General features: G+C 48.2%; 1 protein-coding gene across 5 annotated transcripts in view; it reads right to left on the bottom strand.

The window, feature by feature from the left end:
• INF2 (inverted formin 2) overlaps positions 1 to 18826 on the bottom strand; it is a 40224-nt gene extending 21398 nt beyond the window's left edge. For all 5 annotated transcript variants that reach the window (XM_063399468.1, XM_063399469.1, XM_063399470.1 and 2 more), the window contains exons 1-2: positions 18742 to 18826; positions 386 to 794 (exon numbers count right to left, since the gene is read on the bottom strand). In XM_063399468.1, coding sequence (XP_063255538.1) covers positions 386 to 779 — 394 coding nt within the window. In that variant the 5' untranslated portion in view covers positions 780 to 794; positions 18742 to 18826. The remainder of the gene's footprint in view (positions 1 to 385; positions 795 to 18741) is intronic.
• Positions 18827 to 20277: the final 1451 nt, after the last annotated feature.

The raw sequence follows: 20277 nt of genomic DNA, 5'->3' as shown, positions 1-20277 counted from the left end.
CAGGCTACAAGACTCCAAGCCATTTCAGTTCCTCTCCTCTGCCCTTGGAGCTCTCAAAGACTGAACAGCAAATGTCTGCTGACAACCAAAGGGTTGAGGATTTCTCATGCCTGTATTCAGATAAGGCTGGGTTTACCCCCACAAATATGACAATATTTGTGTGGAAATAGCACTGGGTGGCAGAGGCAGGGTGATTTCATAACAGTTTTATTTTAAAGAAGAAAACAATCTCCTTAATCAGTTGTGACCAACCATTTCCAACTACCCTGGTGCAGGGCAGGAGGATAAGCAAGAGGAAAGTGCCCAGGGCAGGAGGATAAGCAAGAGGAAAGTGCCCCCCCTTGATGCCACATGTAATGGATGAAGCAGGAAGATGCCTTCTCACCTTGGAAGAGTTTCCTGACGTAGCCCTCGTTGCTGACAATGTACTCGATGCCCTTGTGGGAGTTCATGACTGCTCGCACACAGCTAATGCAGGTGAGCTGGAGCAGGGCATCGGATATCCGGGCCACCCCTCGCCCAGACAGCCTGTCCAGGGCCTCCAGCAGCAGGTCCAGCCCGGACAGCTCCAGGAACTGCACCATCCAGGCATCGTCGCTGTTCTCCAGCCTCTTCTTCAGCCCGGAGTAGTTCACCACGGAGGGCATTTGCAGCAGACGGATGCACAGCTCCGGCTCTGCATTTTCCAGGTTGGCCTCTGACTGGTCGGTCTCCTGGGGTCCGAGCTTCTCCTTCAAGGCAGCCCACTTCTTGTGGGCACTTTCCTTTTTGATTGACATCGTGAACAGTTTGTTCTGACAGAAAAAGAAAAGACGAAGTGAGAAGTTTGTCTGGACTGACCAAAAACTATCCAGCAGCCCTGCTTTTTCTCCAGGAATTAGGATGTAAAGCCCAACTACAGCAGGTCCCAGCTCTCCAGCACATAGGGCACACACTGCAACCAGTCCTCTGTTGAAGAAACTCAGTATATCCCCACCTTAAGCACACACATTACATTCAGGCTCTGAAGACTCTGTGGAGAGACTTTCAGCACATCCAAGCCAGCAAATAGGGCTTTAAAAGTAGCCAATTTACACCAGTCAATTGCCACTACCTGTTTTCATGCAGCAAAAGGATAAGGTTGGAAACAGCATTATCAGCACTGAACTCCTAATGCCCATTAAACCACTTCAAAATCTCACTGTGCTGGAGAGGCTGTGCAGTTTCTAAGCATTTGTAATGGGATGGAGAAATAATTTTGAGCATATCCTGCTCATAAGAGCATCTGATTACCCTGTTCCTTTTCCGTTTTTGTTTCTTTTGACTGATGTTGAGGTTAATTTTATAGCACTCACTTAATCCCTTCCTGTCTGCTGTAATAGCAAATATGTTTGTACACATGGTGTTTATGTCTGATAATGTGAGAGCCTGACAGGCTGTGAGTGCAGGTACAGCAGCAGCAGGCTTGCTAGGAAAACAGCAGAGCACCTTTTTGGAGGTTTTGGAGCAATGGCCCGTCTCCCTGCAGGACGTGGCCTGTCCAGCCAGGCCATCAGCTGCAAGGAAGGCCAGGAACTGCTTCAGCACAGAGAAACTGCAAAGCCAAGTGTAACTCTTAGTGCCAGATCTTATGGGTTTAGGCAGGATTATTATTTTTCAGACTTACAGGGATCAAGTCATACAATGCAGGTCCTTTTCAAAGCTGCATGCAATTGTTTTGGCCACTGAGATTAGCTCAGTTGGTCAGAGGACGGTGCTAATAATGCCAAGGTTGTGGATCTGATCCCTATATGGGCTCTTAAGAACTGGATTTGATGATCCTTGGCAGTTCCTTCAAACTCAGAATATTCTGTGACTGTGATTCTGTTTTAAAGCTGAATTGCTCCCATAGATGACAGTTTGGGCCACAAAAATTGATGCCACCTCCTCGTCCTGCCACACCACCAGTACCTCTGCACCCCTGGGCTGCTGAGCCTGCAAAGAGCTCAGAATAACCTGGGGCCAGTTGGCCCCAAAACTCAGCACTTAAGGGATGGAAGGGATTATGGGAGACTCTTATTTTCCCTTCCCAGCTCCAGCACAAGGCTTTTTAGCCCAGCAGTGACTTGAGAAAATGCTTGAAAAATCTAAACTCAGTAATCTCTGGAAGGTTTTTTTCCCAGAAAGCCAAGATAAAGGATGGACTCTTTACACTTGTTGGAAAAAAAATCTCATTTTAAAGCCTCCCTTGTGATTTTTCCTGGGGACTGTGCCATTGAGAAAGGTCCTGGCTCCTTCCCTGCAGCAGAGCTGCACGGCTTCTGTTTTACCCAAAGAGTCATTCTGGCAATCTCCCCTTGGCAAATATACAGCCAAAAGATTTGCTCACTGATTAGTGATAGGCACGATATTATAGGCTTATACACGCCTCTTGGAAAGATGCAGAGTGTGATGGGGTAGGACACTTGAAAAGTTTCCCTGAGAAAATGTGATGGTGGGACTTTCTGGCAGCTCACAGCATCAAAGGCTGCACTGAGAGGTCAGAAGGGTGGAAGAGTTAACAGGATATGGTGACAGAAAATCCATTTAGAGAGCTCTGGAGAAACCCTTTAGCAGAGTTTTCTTTTGCTTCAGTGGGAAAGAAGCTGGCCAAGCACCCAGTTGCTCCCTGTTCTCTTAGCTGAAAAGATGATGGTCACGATCCAAAAACATGAAGTGGCAAGTATACCATCTGAGAACACACTGTACAGCTGAAAAGTGATAAAAAAACCACATAAAGACCAACCCAACCAATCCCCAAACAAACCTCCCTGCCAAAGCACAGGCTAGAGTTTCCAAGATTTGTCATCACTCCCTGCAGCCCAGAGCCCTTACTCACTCTTGGTAAAATTCTTTTTGGAATTAGTCAACCCCAGTTCTTCCCCTGTATTCAAGCCCAGGAATTTGGGTTAGCCTTAATGCAAAGGTGAAGAGAAATCCTTCCTCACTGGAGGGAGAGAAGCAAAAATTTCCTGCCCCAGGTTCACAGTCCTGGGGGTGGGGCAGCATCCTACACCTCTCACCAGTCATGGTGACTGCAAATCCACAGTCATGGGGCTGGAGAGATCCACCTGCACTCAGATTCTCCTGCACATTGTGCATGGAGCCCAACCACCCCTCTCCAGTGCAGGGCAGTACTGAGGACCTGGGTGTTGGTCAGCCCCTGGGGCTGCAGAAGTGGCTGCCAACTGCAAGCTCCCCTTCTCTTGTGTGACTCCTTTTTATGCTCAGCAAATCACTTTTTTAATTTGAACATGACTAAACACTTCTTATCCAGCCAGATAACAAAACAGGCTGACTTTTTGCTCCCAGATGTATGAATGCCTCCTTATATTGTATTTGCATTATATCCTACCAGCTACAGCAAGTCAGAGAAACTACAACAGCATTATTGACCTCAGGCTTAGCTGATTCCTAAAATTAAGCTTCACCAGTGCAACAGGAGACAGGAAATACTGAGAGAGCATCCTGTTTACCAGCAGATTTGTTCTGAATTATCCTTCCCTCCCACCTGCTTTGCACAGATGTGAAGAGATGAGAAACAGAACCAGGCAGCACCTCTCCAAACAGTCCTGGCTTCTGTTTTTATGCACTAAAATTAACAACCTGGATTGATTAAATACTCTTCCCCACAGAGAGTGCACCCTTTTTGTAGGTAAGGATAAAGGCAGCTAATTGTAAAAAGGGAATAAAATAAACAGGAGCTGTACTATATAAATGGAAAGGAAATGAATATGGAGGAGATGGCAATACGACTCTGCAGATGGTGTGATAAATCTGTTTACAAACACAGACATGAGTGATATATTGTGAATGCAACATCTTCCCATATTTTCCATGAAGCAAAGTGTTGCAAAGACATTCGCATACATCCTTAAAGGGCTGCTGGTTTTGCCTTTTATCTCTGACCACAGGAGCTTGTAAGCAGGTAAACGATCTCAGCAGAGTGAGACAGACAAGGACTGAAATGGAACACATCTATCTGGCTGGCTCACAGAGGATATTTAGACTATGCTGGCTGAGGGGAGGAAAGTGCCCTGACAAAACCAGACAGGACAGCTGAATACACCTCACCTCTTGCCAGCAGAAGGCCCCGGGGAGCTTTGCTCTTTGTTTGCCAGGGCAGAGAGGGGGCTGTGATGGTGGAAGCAGTGTCCCCAGACCCTGTGTCTGACCATGCCTGCAGCACCCACGCTCTGCCTCCCCAGATGCCTGCTCAGCACTGGGGCTGGGTGCTGCTCCCTTGGGCACAACCTGACAGTGTGTCTGTGCTTGCTGCTGTGGGGACACTCACAGCCACCACAAAGAATCATAGAATAGTTTAGGTTGGATTAAAGACCTTTAAGATTGTTGAGTCCAACCATTAACCCAGCACTGCCAAGCCCACCACTAAACCATGTCCCCAAGTGCCACATCTACATGTCTTAAATGCAATCGTCTCCTCATCTTCTCACCCTGAGAGGCTGGATAGCCCTGATGGGGAATCACAGGACATTATGGGGTTAGAAAAGACCCTAAAGATCATCTAGTCCTCTCCCTGCTACCATGGGCAGGGACATTCCCACCACACCAGGTTGCTCAAAGCCCCATCCAGCCTGGCCTGGATACCAGGGCTGTGGCATCCAAAACCTCCCTGGGCAACTTGTGACAGTGTCTAGCTACCCTCAGAGTAAAAAAATTCCCCCTCCTTCAGTCTGTACCCATTACTCCTTGTCCTGTCACTACAGTTCCTGATGTGGAGTCTCTCTCTGCCTTCCCTGTAGGGTCCCTTCAGATCCTGGAAGTTGCTGTATGGTCTGAAGCAGCATCAATGTGAAAATACTCTTAATTTTAGGAGATTCCTTTGGAAACACAAAGGCATCCTGAGGGTTTGTGTTCTTGCACGTGGCAACACAACATCACAACTCATGGTGCAAACTCCTTGGATCACTGCGTTTGCAAAGTTTTAATGTTCCCTGCATCCATCCAACCCGGCCTGTAAAATTTCCTCCTGCTTTCTTTCTAAATCAGGTCTTTCCCAGATTCAGTTTTCTGTGCCTCTCTGTCCTTCAAGTCCACTCCTAGGGAGATGACATCTGTGGGAGATAAATCAGGGCACATCAATACTTCCTGCATCCTGTGAAGCTGTGGAGAACAGAGCTGCACAGCACAGCTTTCAGTCTAAATTATTACATGCCTCCAGGATGACACGGATCACAGCAAGGACTGGGGAGGACATGTAGAAAGAGATTTCTCAGAGCAGCAAAGTATAATTGAGTGAAAATGGAAGGGAGAAAGACTGCAGGTCAAAACTATTCTGATTTTTTGGGGAGCAGCCCCACTGCCTATGCAGAAGGACGGGACTTTGGGGCTGGTGTGTGTGAGGGGGAGCAGCAGCTCCTTGCTGCCCTTTGAAGATTTGTGGGAGCATCCCCATCCCACATGCTGCCCTCACAGCCCTCTGCTCCCCTCCACAAGGCAGCCAGGGTGAGAAAAGCTCCTTTATGCTGCTCAGTCCCCCCTCCCTTCCATGCCTGCTCCTGGCACTCAGGAGCCTGTTCTGCCTGGCTGGCTGCTAATGACAGGTTTCGCTTCTGGGTAGTTCCAGTTTTCCCTCTGCTGCTGGGAACGTGCCAAGCCTTTGTATTTTGCAACATGTCAGACTACTCAGTCCCAAAAAGAAACAACATCCTGGCTTTGTGCTTTCCAAAATCACTTCTGGAAGCGTGATGTGTTTCCTTCACCTCTCCTTTTGCTTTCATTTGCGCTGTTGTTTTCCTGTGCAGTGTCAGAAGAGCTCTCCTACACAAAGGCCAACAAACCATCCTCCCATGAACCAAGAGGAGCTGGGGGAAACCACAAATCTCTATTTTAGACACCACCCTGACCCCTTGGTGCAAGCCCATCAGTGTCTGTAGGAATCAGCAGCATTCCCAGTCTCCCAGGGCAGCAGAGGATAAGGGCATGGTGGGAAATTCAGGCAAGAAAAGCAAAGGCACAGTTTGCACCACAAACCTTGCCCCAGCATGCAAACCAAGTGCTGCTCCATCCTTCTGCTCCCATGGCCAGTAGCCTCAGCAGCTTTTAGACCTACATATTCTGTAGATCACCTGTATCAGAGGCCAGAATGTGTGATTTATGATCAAAAAATGAAAAGGTTTTGGAATGAGTGCCGACTCCTGCTCTTCAGTACTGAAGAAGTTCATGAGGTCTCTGGCACACTGTGCTTTGCTTTGGCACAGCCTATAGGAGCTCTCACAACGCAGCCCAGGTCGGCTGTGGCCTCAGCAGTGCTGCAAACTGGGGAATATTTTGTCTTTAGGACAGGAGGGACCATGGACACACAGGCTGCTGCAGCTGGTGGGCAGGAACTGTGCCATCCACACTCTGACTGGCCTGGCACAGGGCTGCCAGTGGCTTCTCCTGAGAGCAAATTCTCAGAAAAGGACTTCAGTGCACAGACTAAGAGTGGCCACATTGGTATAAATTTGTATGTATTTGCCAGTATAGCTTATTCTTTCACAAATAAAGGAAAAACATGTTCTGATTCAGCCCCATTCACCAGTATCAGGATGCTGTGTGCCAGCACAGCTTTTCTCTCCTGGGCAAATACAAGCTACAGTATTGTATGATGTCTCACAAAATGGGAAAATGTGTCCATTCAATATGTATTGGCAGCAGTGGAGTTACACCAGCCAGTAAAAAAAAAAAAAAAAAATCAAAAAAATCAATCACTCACCAGTGCCTTTTTCCTCAGTAAATTAACAAAATTCTCATTGGGCTGCTACAGGACCACAAACAAATCAAGCTCAAGTGAGATGCTCAAGGATGTTTATGTCAGGATCTTCAGTGGCCTCTAAACTCTTATTTATATGAGAGGTTCCACGAGCTTAGCTTCAAATAGGTTTGAAACAACTCTTTGTTCCTATAAGTGTGAAGACACTCCAAAATCACCTAATGTGGTGAGCCAGGTTTAAACCACTGGTGCAGCTGTCAGATTTTGTTTCTGTAATGGCCACTGCCACTGGGGGGGAAACTTCCTCACCAGTTCCAGACAAACCAGTATCAGAAGCTTTCTGTGGTGGGTGTGAACCCATGCAGAGGGTGCCAGCCCCCAGCTGTGCTGCCCCAAATGGGGCCACCAGAGCTTCACCCCAATCCTTCAATCCTTCCCCATTGCTGCTGCCAGCAGGCCCATAGGAGCCAGAGGGCCACCCTGATACCAGCCAGAAGGGAATGGGACTGAGGGCCAGACCCCATGGAAACTCTGACTGGGAGTAAAATGGGTCTGCAGGCTCCCCTGCTCCAGTGCCCACACACTACGGGAGAGGCAGCAGCTCCATCTGCCAGCAATTCCAGCACCATTCAGCATTTTGGGATGCAATTTAATATTATCATTTAAAGTCATTTGAGGAGCAGAAACTGTTACCCAGCAACATGGACAGTGCAGTGGTAACTTTCTAAAAGTCCTGGCTTCTGCTCTGTGGGAAGCTGTCACACAAGCAGATAAGAGAGCCAAAACCCTTTTATTGCCTTTTTTTGTTGTTGATGATGTTTTTTAAATCCTCCCCAGGATGCCAAGAGGACAGAGAAAACTGTCAGAGGGAAGAATTCCTACCTCAGAGCTGAAGCCAAATTATTCCCTTGTCTCTCCCACATGGAAGGATGCTTCTCAACCAGTTGTGTGAGCCCTCCCTTTCCCAGCCAGCTCCTCTTCTCCTTCTCTCCACCAAGCAACCTTCAGCCAGCACTGTAAATCCCCAAACGAGTGTCTCTCCAACTCTAAGAAAGTCCAACAGGATGTCAGTGTCTGATAGTATGCAAATACCACTCTTCAGAAAGGTGCAAGGAAGTGACTTTTCTGTAGCCTCCAGGGAAGGTATTTGCATGCCATTTGTCATCATTCACCCTGTGCTGGTGGCTGGGAGCCTTGCCCCCACTCCATGTCTGTCTGTCTGTCTGTCAGTATGAAAAAGCACTCCTGGCATGGGGTGACTCAAAGCAGGGAAACGACCAAAGCAGGGTAATGATCTGGCAAAGGAAAGGGAAAACAATGAGAAGGGAAAAGGAGGATGCAGGGTGGTCAGGGTGGTGGGATGGAGAGCACGGGTGTGGGTGGGGACAGCCCCTTGCATCTTGCATAAACTGTGCTGGGTTTTCCAGCTTTGTGGCACCAGAGCTTTAAACAGTGCAAGATCTCAGGGGTCTTTGCAATGCTGGAAGAACAAGGACAGCTTAAAATATTGAGGATTTGTAACCCAAGGCTGCCTGTCCTGAGAGAGAAGCCACATAGCAAAGGCTGGGAGCTCAGGCAGTGTCCCCTGGGCAGAGGCTCATTGACAAGAATTCTGCTCTCACTGGGCACCACTAAGGTCCTGCTGAGCTTCAGTCCAGCCCAGCTTTTATGGGCTGAGCAAGCTGTGAAGACATCAAAAGCTCTTTTAAACAGACCACATCTCTGTGCTTTTTTGGTTGACATTTCATGTGAAAACTAGTTTGTGAGCCACAGCTGCAAAATGCATCCACTCAGCCTCTTGGGAGGTGTTAACTGAAACCCAGTCATTATTAAATTGTGAATATTTCAACATGGCCCATTTAAGCATAGGCCTCCTGCCTGGCTCAGGGGCAGCAGTTAGGCTTCAAATGTTTATTTCTTATTCTGTGAGGTTCTACCCCGAACTGAACCCCCCAGATCAAAAGTTGGAACCCACATCAAAAGTCTTCCTGCCTGAGGTGGGAAACTCAACCCTTGTGTACATGAGCACGACTCCACCAGTATTAGAAATACACTGATCTGTCTGCCCTTTGGTCCAAATTCAGCTGGCCTTTAAGAGGCCAAATTGCCCACGTGCTTTCTAATTAAAACAGTTTCACCCTAACAATGCAAAGTCCAGGGAAATGACTCTGCATAATTCCCCATCCTGCCATAGGAAACACTCCGGGGGTGTGTCCATACAGTCCAAGACTATTGTTAATTCAGCATGGGTTTTACAACAGCAAATGAATGTCCCTTTACATTGCATGCACTCCTGAAGTGTAATCCCCAAGTCCTCAAAAGATTAGTCACTAATCTGGTTCTTGGGAGCAGGACCAGGCCCACAGGAGGTTTTAGGGAAAAAATAAAATTTAAGAGAAAAAAAAAAAAACAACACCTGCAAAGAAAGGATTGTAATGGTGTAAAATTCTGTTCTTGAAAACCATGGAAGCAATGTAAAAGGTTATCAATCAGATCCATCAAGTCTCATCTGAAGCCTGGATCTGAGAAATTCCAGAAATGCTTCTCCTTCTAAAAGGGTTCCATCATTTCCGACATGAAAAAAAAACCCACCCATCAAAACCCCACAAAAAATCCCCCAAAAACCCCAAAAGCAAAAAAGCAGAAGCACAGAAATTCGGCTGAAAAGCAGGAAAACCAGCTCTCAGGCTGCACCGTTCCTCTGCAGTTCATGTCCTCATGGATACAAACTTTCAAGCTGCTCCGAGAGAGGGCTAAATAGTTTTCCCCAGCAAATCAGCCCAAATTTACTCCAATTTTCTAGCACTTGATTTGGTGGTCCTCTGAATAGTAACTACTCCAAAATCAAATTGACTACATCAAGAACTAAGAATTTAGTTCCATGTTAGGCAAAGTATAGTTGAGACCCTCTACTTTTTGAGTACCACTCTGCTGCCTCTGAATCACAGTGCAATGGCTTCACTGCCCACATGGCCAGTCTACAAAATTCAGGAATCCAATTAAACAAACATAAATACAACCCATTTGCCTTTAGGAATTAGATTATTCCTAATTACAGCAATCAGTGTCTTCTCACTGCTCTACATTTCTGTGACAAATTTATTCCCATGCTGGTGTCTTTTCAAGGAAGTCAAGGGTTTTGGAAAGGGGACACCCAGCTCATTTCAGGCTGGCAGGGAGACTTGTGCCAGCCAGAGGTTGCTGCAATGGCTCTTTCTAGGTGATCCTGGCTAAAATGCCTGGTATCACTCCCTTCTAAATCACTAAACATCAGCACAGAGAGTATTCAAGAATTTCAGGTGTGATATTCGCCTCTGAATCTCCCTGATGGGTTTTGTTGGGTACTCTAGCACCTATGGGGTGCTAGAGTGATAACGAGTACATGTCTACAGGGGAAAAATTAGGGAAATAAACTTGGATAATTCAATTTCTCTGTTCATCTGAGAACTGAGGTCTGAGTTAAGGAAGCAGAAGGACCAGTGTCAAACAAACTGAAGGGGAATTAGGTATGGGTGAAGATGTACAAATGTAGGGGGAGAGCAAAGTAAAATTTAGGGGGACAGTCAAATCCTCCCCATGCCCACAAGGCATGTGGCCTTTGCATCACGACCTTATGCACTGGGGGCAACTGGAGATGCCAGAAGAGCTACTGGGATGTAAAAGGGGTGAACTCATGATGACCTTCCCAGGAATTGGGAGAGAACAGTGACAGCAGCCACTTTGCTCCCTTGGGGGGAGCAGAGACATCTGAGCATCCTCAGGAAACCACAGGAGCAAGACAGGAGCTGCAGAGCTGACTGCTGCTGGCTCTTACTGAATTTCTCTACTCTCCTTGAAGACTGACATCCCTCCAGCTCTCTTGTCACACACCAGCTCTCCGATTGCTTTGCAGCTGAATGCATTCACTTTAGAGGATGTTAAAAGGAGAAAAAAAAAAGCTTTCTGAAGTAGTCTTTATCTGATGAATACTTCAGATAACAAAAATAAAGCACTCTGATGCTGCCAGTAGCATATTTCCAGGAACTTTGTATCTAATGGGGTTGATCTGCTTAAAACATCCATAACATTTGCTCTGCAGTTCTTTTGCTTCTGCAAGAAGGAAACACCCTGTTTTGGGGAGGGTGCCTCCACCTGAGGAGATTAAACCATGAACTGTGAGGAACCTGGAGCTTAATTTGGAAAGGTGTTGACAAAATTCTCTGCCAAACCCCCAGACTGCACCAGCAGTTCTGCCCAGAGCACAGACCCACATTCAGGTTTCTAAAGTATGTGCTCCTAAGCATAGGTAAGAAGCCCAATATTTATTGTTTATTTATCCTGCACACATATATTGCGCCCATGCTAAAGCTGCAGGGGAACTGCTTAGGCATTGCCAGGATGAAGGGTGCCTTGGCAGCTGAACTCTGCTCCCTAGTACACATGCTGGTGCTGCAGAAGCAAGAAAATGTAATTACAGAAAGAAACCCCCTGAGCCCTGCCCCAGATGGAGAGGGGCAGGCAGGTCCTGTCCAGGGTTTAGCTGTATCCTCCCAGCACAAGCACAAACCCTCCTCACCTGCACAAGGGTGAAGATCTTCAGGGAGGCAGTAGCTCTTCCCTAGAAACCAGTTTGATGCTGGAGGTCCACAGGGGAAAGGGTTGAGGGCATCACTAAGCCAAAGAGCTACCCAGACCCATATTTACAGCCATCCCCTCTGAACAAAGCTACCAAGACACCAGAATGGTACAGAAGGGGAAGTCTTTTTCCAGCTGCTCTCCAGATCAGCTCTTCCATTCAGCCGCTGCTGAATCACAGGGGTTGGTATCTAATCTGGTGAACAGCCCAAAGGCAAACACCCTGAGTGTTTTTGTTCAGATAAGGCTGACCATAGCCAGGATTCCTAATGGCATGGGCGAAGCAGGTATTGCACACATTAAGGAGAACAGCCCCAGATACTGCCAGGTACTTCGTGCTTGTGCGAATATGAACATTACCAGGGGTAATCAGAGAACCTGCTCAGCTGCTAATTCAAGAAGTTAAGCATTTGAGCTGTTTAAAATAAATGCTTGAAGAAGGCTGGCTTAGCATGATTTCAACATTAATCTACTCCAAAGATGCCTTCAGAGTATTTTCTCTACTGCTGCGTAAAAAAGTTTGAAGAGCCTATTTTATAACGCAGTAATCCTAAAACATTAAGGGGCTTGACCTTTCATTTTGCTACAGTACTCATTCCAACTGTTTTGAGAGGACCTAAAATTGTCCTCCTAGACAGCAACTTTCCAGTTCTAACTCAGTCTTTGTGTTAATGTGAAGAGATTTTAGTACAGCCCATCCAACTGGGGATTATGGGAAAGGGCACGTGTTTGGTCAAAATGACCTCACTACACATGCAGGATATCTTATGATTATCATATTGACCTTTTTCAGTTTTTCCTTATCACTTTAGATACTGTTTTGTTCTTTGCAAAGAATTCAGTTGTTCAATCATATCCTCAGGTTTGTGTAGTCCAAAGAGTTGCAGTGCTTTATGCCAGCTGAACATGTGGCTGTCATTAATCTTCAAGAGAAAAATCACTATATTTGTCTGATAAGTTAATATACAATGAATATTAGGAGGTAATTTTATAAGTGAGTCATCTTTACACATATGGCTTGCTTTCTTACAAGTGTTATCAGAACAGGGGTTTGGGAATTACAGGCTTGTAAATCAATTTAGCTTTGTGTTAGTCCTTTCCCTCCCTTTCCAGATAAATAGAGGCCTTATTTAAGGCTTGGTAATGTTTGTGGAGGTTCAGTCCATTTCCAGTAATGGAAACAACAAAACCCAAAATTTATCCCCAGGCTTATAAAAGAAGCCTCAGGACTGGGTAAATATAAAATAACTCATGAATATTGGACAGCTTGTTCTGAAATGTGGAACTACAGCCCATCAGTGCATAAACAAGTGAGCACAGCCAGGCAGGCTGGAAAGCAGCCTTCCAAGGGAGAAATGGAGCAGCTCAGCCAGGTTTCACATGAGAGCTACTCAGGGAGCTGGCTGCCACACCGGCACAAGGCAAACCAGAAAGGAAATAAGTTATAAAATGTATCAGGGAATAAAAACATTTGTTCCCCAGTTCACCTTCATGGCAGGCTCACATTTGCACCGTTTGTCATGTAAGTCAAGAAGAAGACGCATTCACAAATACTTCCTAAATTGCAGAGCCCACTGCTGACATGAGAGGTAAATATTGCAAACCCCAGTTTCTTACTCCCTGTGAACTTTTTTGCTCTGGCTCAGAGCAGATTTGCTTCACTGCATTGTGCACGCAGTCGCAAGCTAAGCCGACCAATTCTAAAGGATTTCTCTCTTTTTTTTTTTTCTTTTCTAAATAGCAGAAGTAATTAATCTGCTTCACAGAATGAATCAGCCTTTTCTGAGCTAGAAACACACAGAGGAGATTGTGGCTGTTTCTGGGGCAGGAGGGAGGCTTACTCACACAGCTGATGCGGGGAGGCAGCAGCCCAGGGTGTTCAGATGTGGGCAGCGAGGGGGAACCCCCAGAGCTGCACCCCAGAACCCCCAGAGCCATCCTGTGCCCCCAAGGGACCCCTGGGACAGAGGGAACGGGCTCAGCACTGCAGTGCTGATGGAAGAGATGAGCCAGGGCACAGGGAATGGTGCAGGGAGGGGTGTGTGGCTTCGGCTCTCCTCCTGCAGCCCCCTGGGTGGCACATCCAGCCCGTGAGGGCTGCACCCACTCCTGGGAGTAAATCCTTTGGCAGCAGGGGCCATCCTTTTATTTAGGTGAAGTCCCTTGAACTGGGCCAGACGGTGGAATGAGCTGATTTGTCACAGTTTGACTTCTCAGCTGTGGGAAGAAAAGCACTGCTCACAAAAAGCTGCTGCCGTGTGCTATGGGAACTTCTGTTTCCAACTGGGGCCTCTGTCAGAAAATAAAGCTAATGCTTAGCTCACTGCTTCCAGCCAATGCTCAGCAATGACTTAACAGAAAAGCAGGACAGGCGAAGAGCAGGCAGCTCCCAGAAAGGGGGAACCAGAACAGAAGCAGTGTGGAGATAGCTGTCTCATTAAAAATAATGCAATTTAACCCACGGAGCGGAGCGTAACACAGTTATGCCTTGGCTGCACTGACAAAAGCAGAGCTGCTCACCAACATGAATAAATAAATAAGTCAAGAGTGTGGCAACCTCATTCACTGATCTGGAGAGAGGAAAGGGGCTCTCTGCTGCTGCTGCTGCCCTGGGGGCTACTGCTGCTTCCCTCCCTTCATCCCCTCTGCCGGCCAGGGTGTGCTGGGGAGAGGCTGTGCCTCCCTTCCCTTGCTTTGCAGTCCCTGGGACAGCAGTGGGGCTGGAATGTCCCTCCCTCTGGGAGGGAAGGGGTGGGAGAGGGGGCCATGGCTCCCCGTGCACAGCAGATGGGAGCAGAGCTCGTTTGACCTCTGCAATGGCAAAATCACCAACATTTTGCATTTTAAACAACAACTAAATATACAGGCTTTATGGTTGCAGGCTGCCTCCTTTCCCACACTTTTCTGAAGTGATCTCCAAATTCCTCTGATGTCCTTGCTTGTTAAAATGTGACTCAGCTTTCCCATCTGGAAAAGTGGAGACCCACACAGTTCCGAGGTGGCCAGCTGCCACTAGTGATGCCCTATGTCAGCATCAGCCATCAGCTCGGGAGCAGCAGAGGCAACAGCAGGCTTTGCAAGTCAGGTTTGGGGTGAAATCAGTGTCAGAGAGCCTGTAGGTTCTCTGTGAGCAGCAATGCAAACCATCAGCTGAAACTCCCCTTGTGTAGCTTGTGGGGAAGTCCTCTCAGCACCAAGGAGTGACCGAGGACACCTGCTCAGACTCTAATGGAGCAGCAATGCAGAGAGCCAATCCCTCCTCTGCCCTCAAACATCCCACAGAATTAACACTGTGCATACCTCAGCTGAATAATGGTCCTGGTGGAAATGGCAAGGGGGAAGTCAGTGCCAAGTGGCAGCATCTGGTGATAATGACTACAGCCATGCCAAGTTCAACACCAGGCATCACCAGCTGCAGCACTGGGCAGCTCCTCGTTTGTCTGTGCTTGTGATAGTGGGTGTAGGGCTGCAGCAATGTCCCTTCTGAAGTGAGCCCTTCCTTCTGGGGTCGTTAAACATTTTGGAGTGACTCCAATGCTGGAATGAGGACTTCACTGTCTCTCAGTCCTTTCTGGCTTTGTCTGGTGTCCTTTATAAGCTCAGCTGGTTTTTCAGAGACCTTGAAATACACCATCAAATGCTACAGAGCTTTTTGCAAACACTATTGCTTGCTTAAGATTCTCATTGATCTGTGGTTCCAGCATTCCCAGCACTTTGAAATGTCAGCTCAGGTATTAAAATTGTAGAAACAGCTGAATCCGTGAACAATACGTGTTCATTACATCAAACAGAAACCCACCATGCTGTTAGATGCTCTCCTGATGCTTCCTGCAAATGTGAAAGGCTAGGTGACAAAGCAGCAACAAATGTTCATCTGCCACATCACACAATCACTTACTTTTAATTTTGGGCACTCCTGTAGATGCCAGGCTATGACTCAGGGGCTCATGTTTGAACCCCACACCCTACTTTCTTCCTTATTGAGTCTCATAAAATCAGCTCATCTACCAGTGACATTATTTGGTAGCAATCATAAAGCTTGGCTGTTGCTCATTACTTATTTTTTCCTAAGAAAAAGGAGCCAGAGGATACTTGCCCTTGCCAGGGAATCTGAGAGGTACTGAAAAGTCACTCAAATGCTTTTTTTTAAGCATTCCCAATTTGTGCTTCACTCCAGTCCTTAAAGCATGCCTGCAGAACTGGAACCACTGGAATAGGGTGACAACCCCACACCAGATCTGTGATAATGAAGCTGCCCTTCATTAGAAGGAGACAGTCAAGGCTCAAAATTTGATGCGACTTGTTTCCTTCCCTGAATTTGTTCTTATCATTTTGGTTGACAGCACAGGACTGGAGAAATCTCAATAAAATGAAAATACAGATTGTTTGCCCGCTCTGTTGCAGCACTTGGTGCCCTCAGTGCTTTTTCTGGCCATTGGGAGATGAAGGCAGCCTCTGCAAGACCAGGCTCATGAGCACTGATGATAAACTGCTGCAGGCAATGCTGAAAAACACTGGAATAAACTTGAGCTTGGTGGATAATGCCAAAGGGATTATTATAATATATTAGGTCAGAAGCAGGTAGTCATGCACTGAACAGGAGGGGTATCACGCTGCAGGGCTGTGTCTACCTTCTGCCAAATATTTAGGTATTTTTCACCTAGTTATATAAAAAGCAACATACAGTGTTAATGAATGGAGCAGGGATAACTCCTTATGTTTATCTGCACCTACCAATTGCAGTATTTTGGACTGAGCAGAGCTGGATTTGTTCGGTGTCACTGTGTGACCCCATGACCTGACTTTGTTGATTCGGTGGTATTTTCTCTGAATCATTATTGATAGACCTTACTGCAAATATTAAGAGCAAGGATATTAAAGTGGGAGCTAAACCTGAGCTCAGATATGAGCACTGAGTTTGCCTGAAGTTCCTACAGCTGTTTCAGCTCCATGAATGTTGTTCACTGCCCAATCTGCAGCATTCTGTTGCTACCCACTGCTGAATTCCACCCATCTTCTGCTCATAGCTGGCCACAGTACAGTGGTGGGATTAAACATCCCTCATCAACAGATTAATCACTGCAGAAAAACCCCACACCTAATACTCCATGCCATGGAAGTAAATTAGGTGGAAAGAGGGACAAAATGCAACTTAGCTTGCTTTGGTAAGAAAAATTTTCTGCTCAGCTACTCTGGGAAAACTGTCCAGCATACCTGGCACACAAGACAGGGATAAAGTTCAGCTTACAACACATTTGAAGCCACTTGCTATGCAGTCCAGTGAAATCAGAAGTTTGCTAACAGAAGATAAAAATTCGTAATGAACAGGGTACAGACCCAGAAAGATCAGACAGACAATGAAATGGAAGGGGTCAGTCTGAGTCTAGCACAGGTCACTACTGCAAGTGAGGGAGACTCCATCCTACTTAACTTCTCCCTTCATGACAGAGCAACTGGGAGAAAGCTGAGGGAATACTGAACCAGCACAGAACATGGGGATATGCAATAAAAATGGGATTAATAAAATGACTGGAATATGATGAGAGCTGACAGCAGAAAACAAAAGTCAGATGGACATCTGGAGAGGAAAATCCCAGCTTCCCACACCCCATCACAGGACAGGAAGGACCTGAGGAGGAGGTTAATTGCAGCACCTACCTGGTGATGGATTTATTTCTAGGTGAGGTGTCAAAGCATGAGAGGCACAGGACAGACCTCTGAGCCTTGCAGCTCTGCTCATCCACAGGGAAGATGGAGATTAAGAAGCCCAGCTCACAACTGCCAGGGATCAGCAGAAGCTGGAGCCTGCTTCATGAAAGCAGACAGCAAGCTGTAGCTTGTTTGGCATTGCACAGTGAAGAGAAAAGCATGCAACTCCTATTTCTACGCTGATAAGAGAAAAGCACCAGACAGGGAGAACTCAGCAGTCATAGTGCAAATATAAAAAAGAGAAAGCTGTATATTAAAGAAAGAATTACAATATGAGTTCAATGAAGTTGTGAAAATTCCCCTTCCCAGAAAACTGGCAACAAATGAATTACATTTGTTGTGTGCAGTAAGGAATAATTTCATTCTGTGTTTAGATTTGCTGACCTGCCAGGTCTCTTCCTGTCCTACATTTAGATTATCTTTTAAACAATTGGTCTTGCACACTGCTTGCATTTTTTTCAGCAATATTTTTGGACGACAGCCTAGAATAGGATTATTAACTTAGGACAAAAAAAAAAAATCTCATATCCTCACAGATTCCTGCGATCCCCTCCCCCTTGCCCTCCAGTTTTGGCAGCCTCTGTTTAGTGGAAAAATAAGCTTAAGTCGATGGACGAGAAATGAGATTAGTGGCCAGACAGCCCAAATTCTGAGCAAGTTCAGTAGGACGATGGCAACCTTACTGTAACTCTGCTGACTCCAACTTTCCTTTTCAACTAACTTAAGCCAGAAGTTTCCTCGCAGTCTACCCGGGAGCCTGAGTGTTTTGCGCTGTGTTTACCCAGAGAAATTCTTCAATCTTAAGAATCCAAAAAAAGAACATACAGTTCACAGTGTTGATCTGGTACAGGGAGGGACGACCACGAGCACCGTCTTGGGGTATTTCTTCTAAAATCAGTGTGTCTGAACACTCCTTCCCCACCCACGAGCTCTGGAATTCAGCTCTGTACACTGATGTTGCAAGAAGCCATTTAATCACTGCAGACTTATTGAGCAAAAGGGAGGATGAGGCAGGAGAGAACTATGTGGGAAAACTGGGCAGGACTTGGGAGACCTTGTCTGAAAACCACTGGATAACCGCATCTGTCAAAATAAAAGCCTGAAAGCGCCCCAGCCCAGACGCGGGCACACCATGCATCCACTCCATGCCGGGGGATGCTCTGCCAGGACCCCATCCCGCCTGCACATCGCACCTGAGACCTGCCCCACGCTGCAGCCCCCGTGCAGCCTGGAGCGCGTCCCGTGTACACGGGGCCATCGCAGCCGCATCCAACCCACAGAAACCACAGGCAGCCCTGCACGGCGTGTGTGCGGACCAGCTCCCACCTGTGCGCTCCGCTGTGCCACCTGCACGCCGGGCTCCATCCCGCCCCTACACCCCGGCTGCTGCATCCGCAGCCCGGGCCGGCCCCCTCCTCTCCCGCGCACCGTCCCAGCGATGCTGCCACATCTGCAGCCCAGAGCGGGTCCCACCTACACCTCCCTGCTGCTGCCGCGCCTCCATCATCCCCCCACGCTCGGCCATCCCTCCTGCAGCTTCCAGCCGAGCCCCGGCCCGGCCAGCTCGTTCCCCCGCGGCACCCGGGGCACGGCCGGCCGCGGGGATGCCCAGCGGGGCTGCAGCCCCGGCACGGAGGTTCAGCCCAACTTCTCCCGACCGAGGGGATCCCGCTCCCGCCATCGCCCCCGGCGGAGCTCGGCCTTACCGAGGCGGCTTTCCTGCTGCGAGGACCCTCGCTGCCGGGGACCCTCGCTGCCGGGACCCTCGCTGCCGGGACCCTCGCTGCCGGGGACCCTCCGCCGGGCTCTGCCCGCGGCCGCCGGGCTCTGCCCGCCCGCGGGAGCCGCGCCCGGTTCCGGGGCGGGGCGCGGGCGGGGCGGGGGGTCCGGACCGGCCCCGCCGGGGAAGTTTGTCCCCTCCCGGGCGGGGGTTCCTCCCCGCAGCCCCAAAGCGGCGTTCTGCCCGGTGTACCCCCTTGGCTGCTGTGTCCTGGGCTCGCCCTGGCAGATCATCCCCGGAGGAAGGGCTCTCCGCGGAGCCAGCATCCTTGCAGAGGGGTCCTGAGCACCCCGGAGGGCTCCCCAGTGCGCCCCTTCCTCCTGTGCCCCGTGGGCATCCTGGGGGCGAGCGCAGCCCCTGAGCTGCCCCGGTGTGCGCTGACAGCTGGCCCCGGCCCCTGCCCTGCGGGACCCTCTCGGTCCAGCCCCGGGGTTTGGATCCGCTGAGGGGGGAATCACGAAAGCTGGGGACAGGCTGCCCAGGCGGTCAGAGACCCAAGGGATCCCGCGCCCTCCTCTAAGGACACGGCAGCCTGGTCTCTGCACTGTAAGGGCTTCACTTTTGACACAGAATCATGGCATCCTTTAGGTTGGAAAATACCTTTAAGACCATCCAGTCCAAGTGTTAAGCCATCATTGCCAAGCCCACCACTAAACCACATCCCCAAGCGCCACATCGACACGGGGTGGTGACTCAGCCGCTCCCGGGGCAGCCTGTTCCAATGCTGTACTTTGCTCTGGGCTAGTAAAGCTAATATTTGAGCATTTTGCACAGATTTTGGGTGTATCGCCATGTAAATATCTAGTCAGATTCAGCCTAAAACTAAAGTCAGTACAAGTTTAACATCTCGTGGTACTTCAGCTCGATGGGCACAGTGGAACCCAACCCAGCAGAAGGGAAGGATGCCTTTTCCATTAGTAAAACACATCAGCTCTAGAGATGGGCAACAAAACAGTGGATATGAGCTAAATAGTAACAGCCAAGTGGAGAGAATTTGGTGGAAAAGTGTTTCCTTTCGTGGGTCAGAAGTGCTGTCTCCTATAGGCATTAGGGGCATGAGTCAGTTCTGATTTCAGGCAGAACCACTCAGCTTTGCCATCCAGAGAAAACCTGTCAGGGAAAATCATGGAAGGGGGAAATAACTGATAAAGTGTTTTGCAAAGGGCTGCTGCAAGCCACTGAGAGCCGAGCTGAGACCACTGAGTGTGATTACAAGCAACTGGAGGGTAGTTACAGGGTGAGAACACAGGGCTGAGCACTTCTGAGACTTCAAATTGGAAAATGAGACGTGAGCTTTCACTGTTTGCTCGTAAAACAGTCCTCTGTTTTTAGTGGAAGAGAAGACAAATGGAAAAAGACTGCCTCTCTAGGAGATGGCAGTTAACCAGAGTGGCTCATCGTTTCTTCTTTTGCCCAAAACAAATGTTTCTAATTGGTATCTTATGCAATACTCAGGTGGTAC

This window comes from Prinia subflava, chromosome 5 (genome assembly GCF_021018805.1).
Source record: "Prinia subflava isolate CZ2003 ecotype Zambia chromosome 5, Cam_Psub_1.2, whole genome shotgun sequence".
Lineage (NCBI taxonomy): Eukaryota > Metazoa > Chordata > Aves > Passeriformes > Cisticolidae > Prinia > Prinia subflava.
This window is presented reverse-complemented; position numbering and strand designations above follow the sequence as displayed.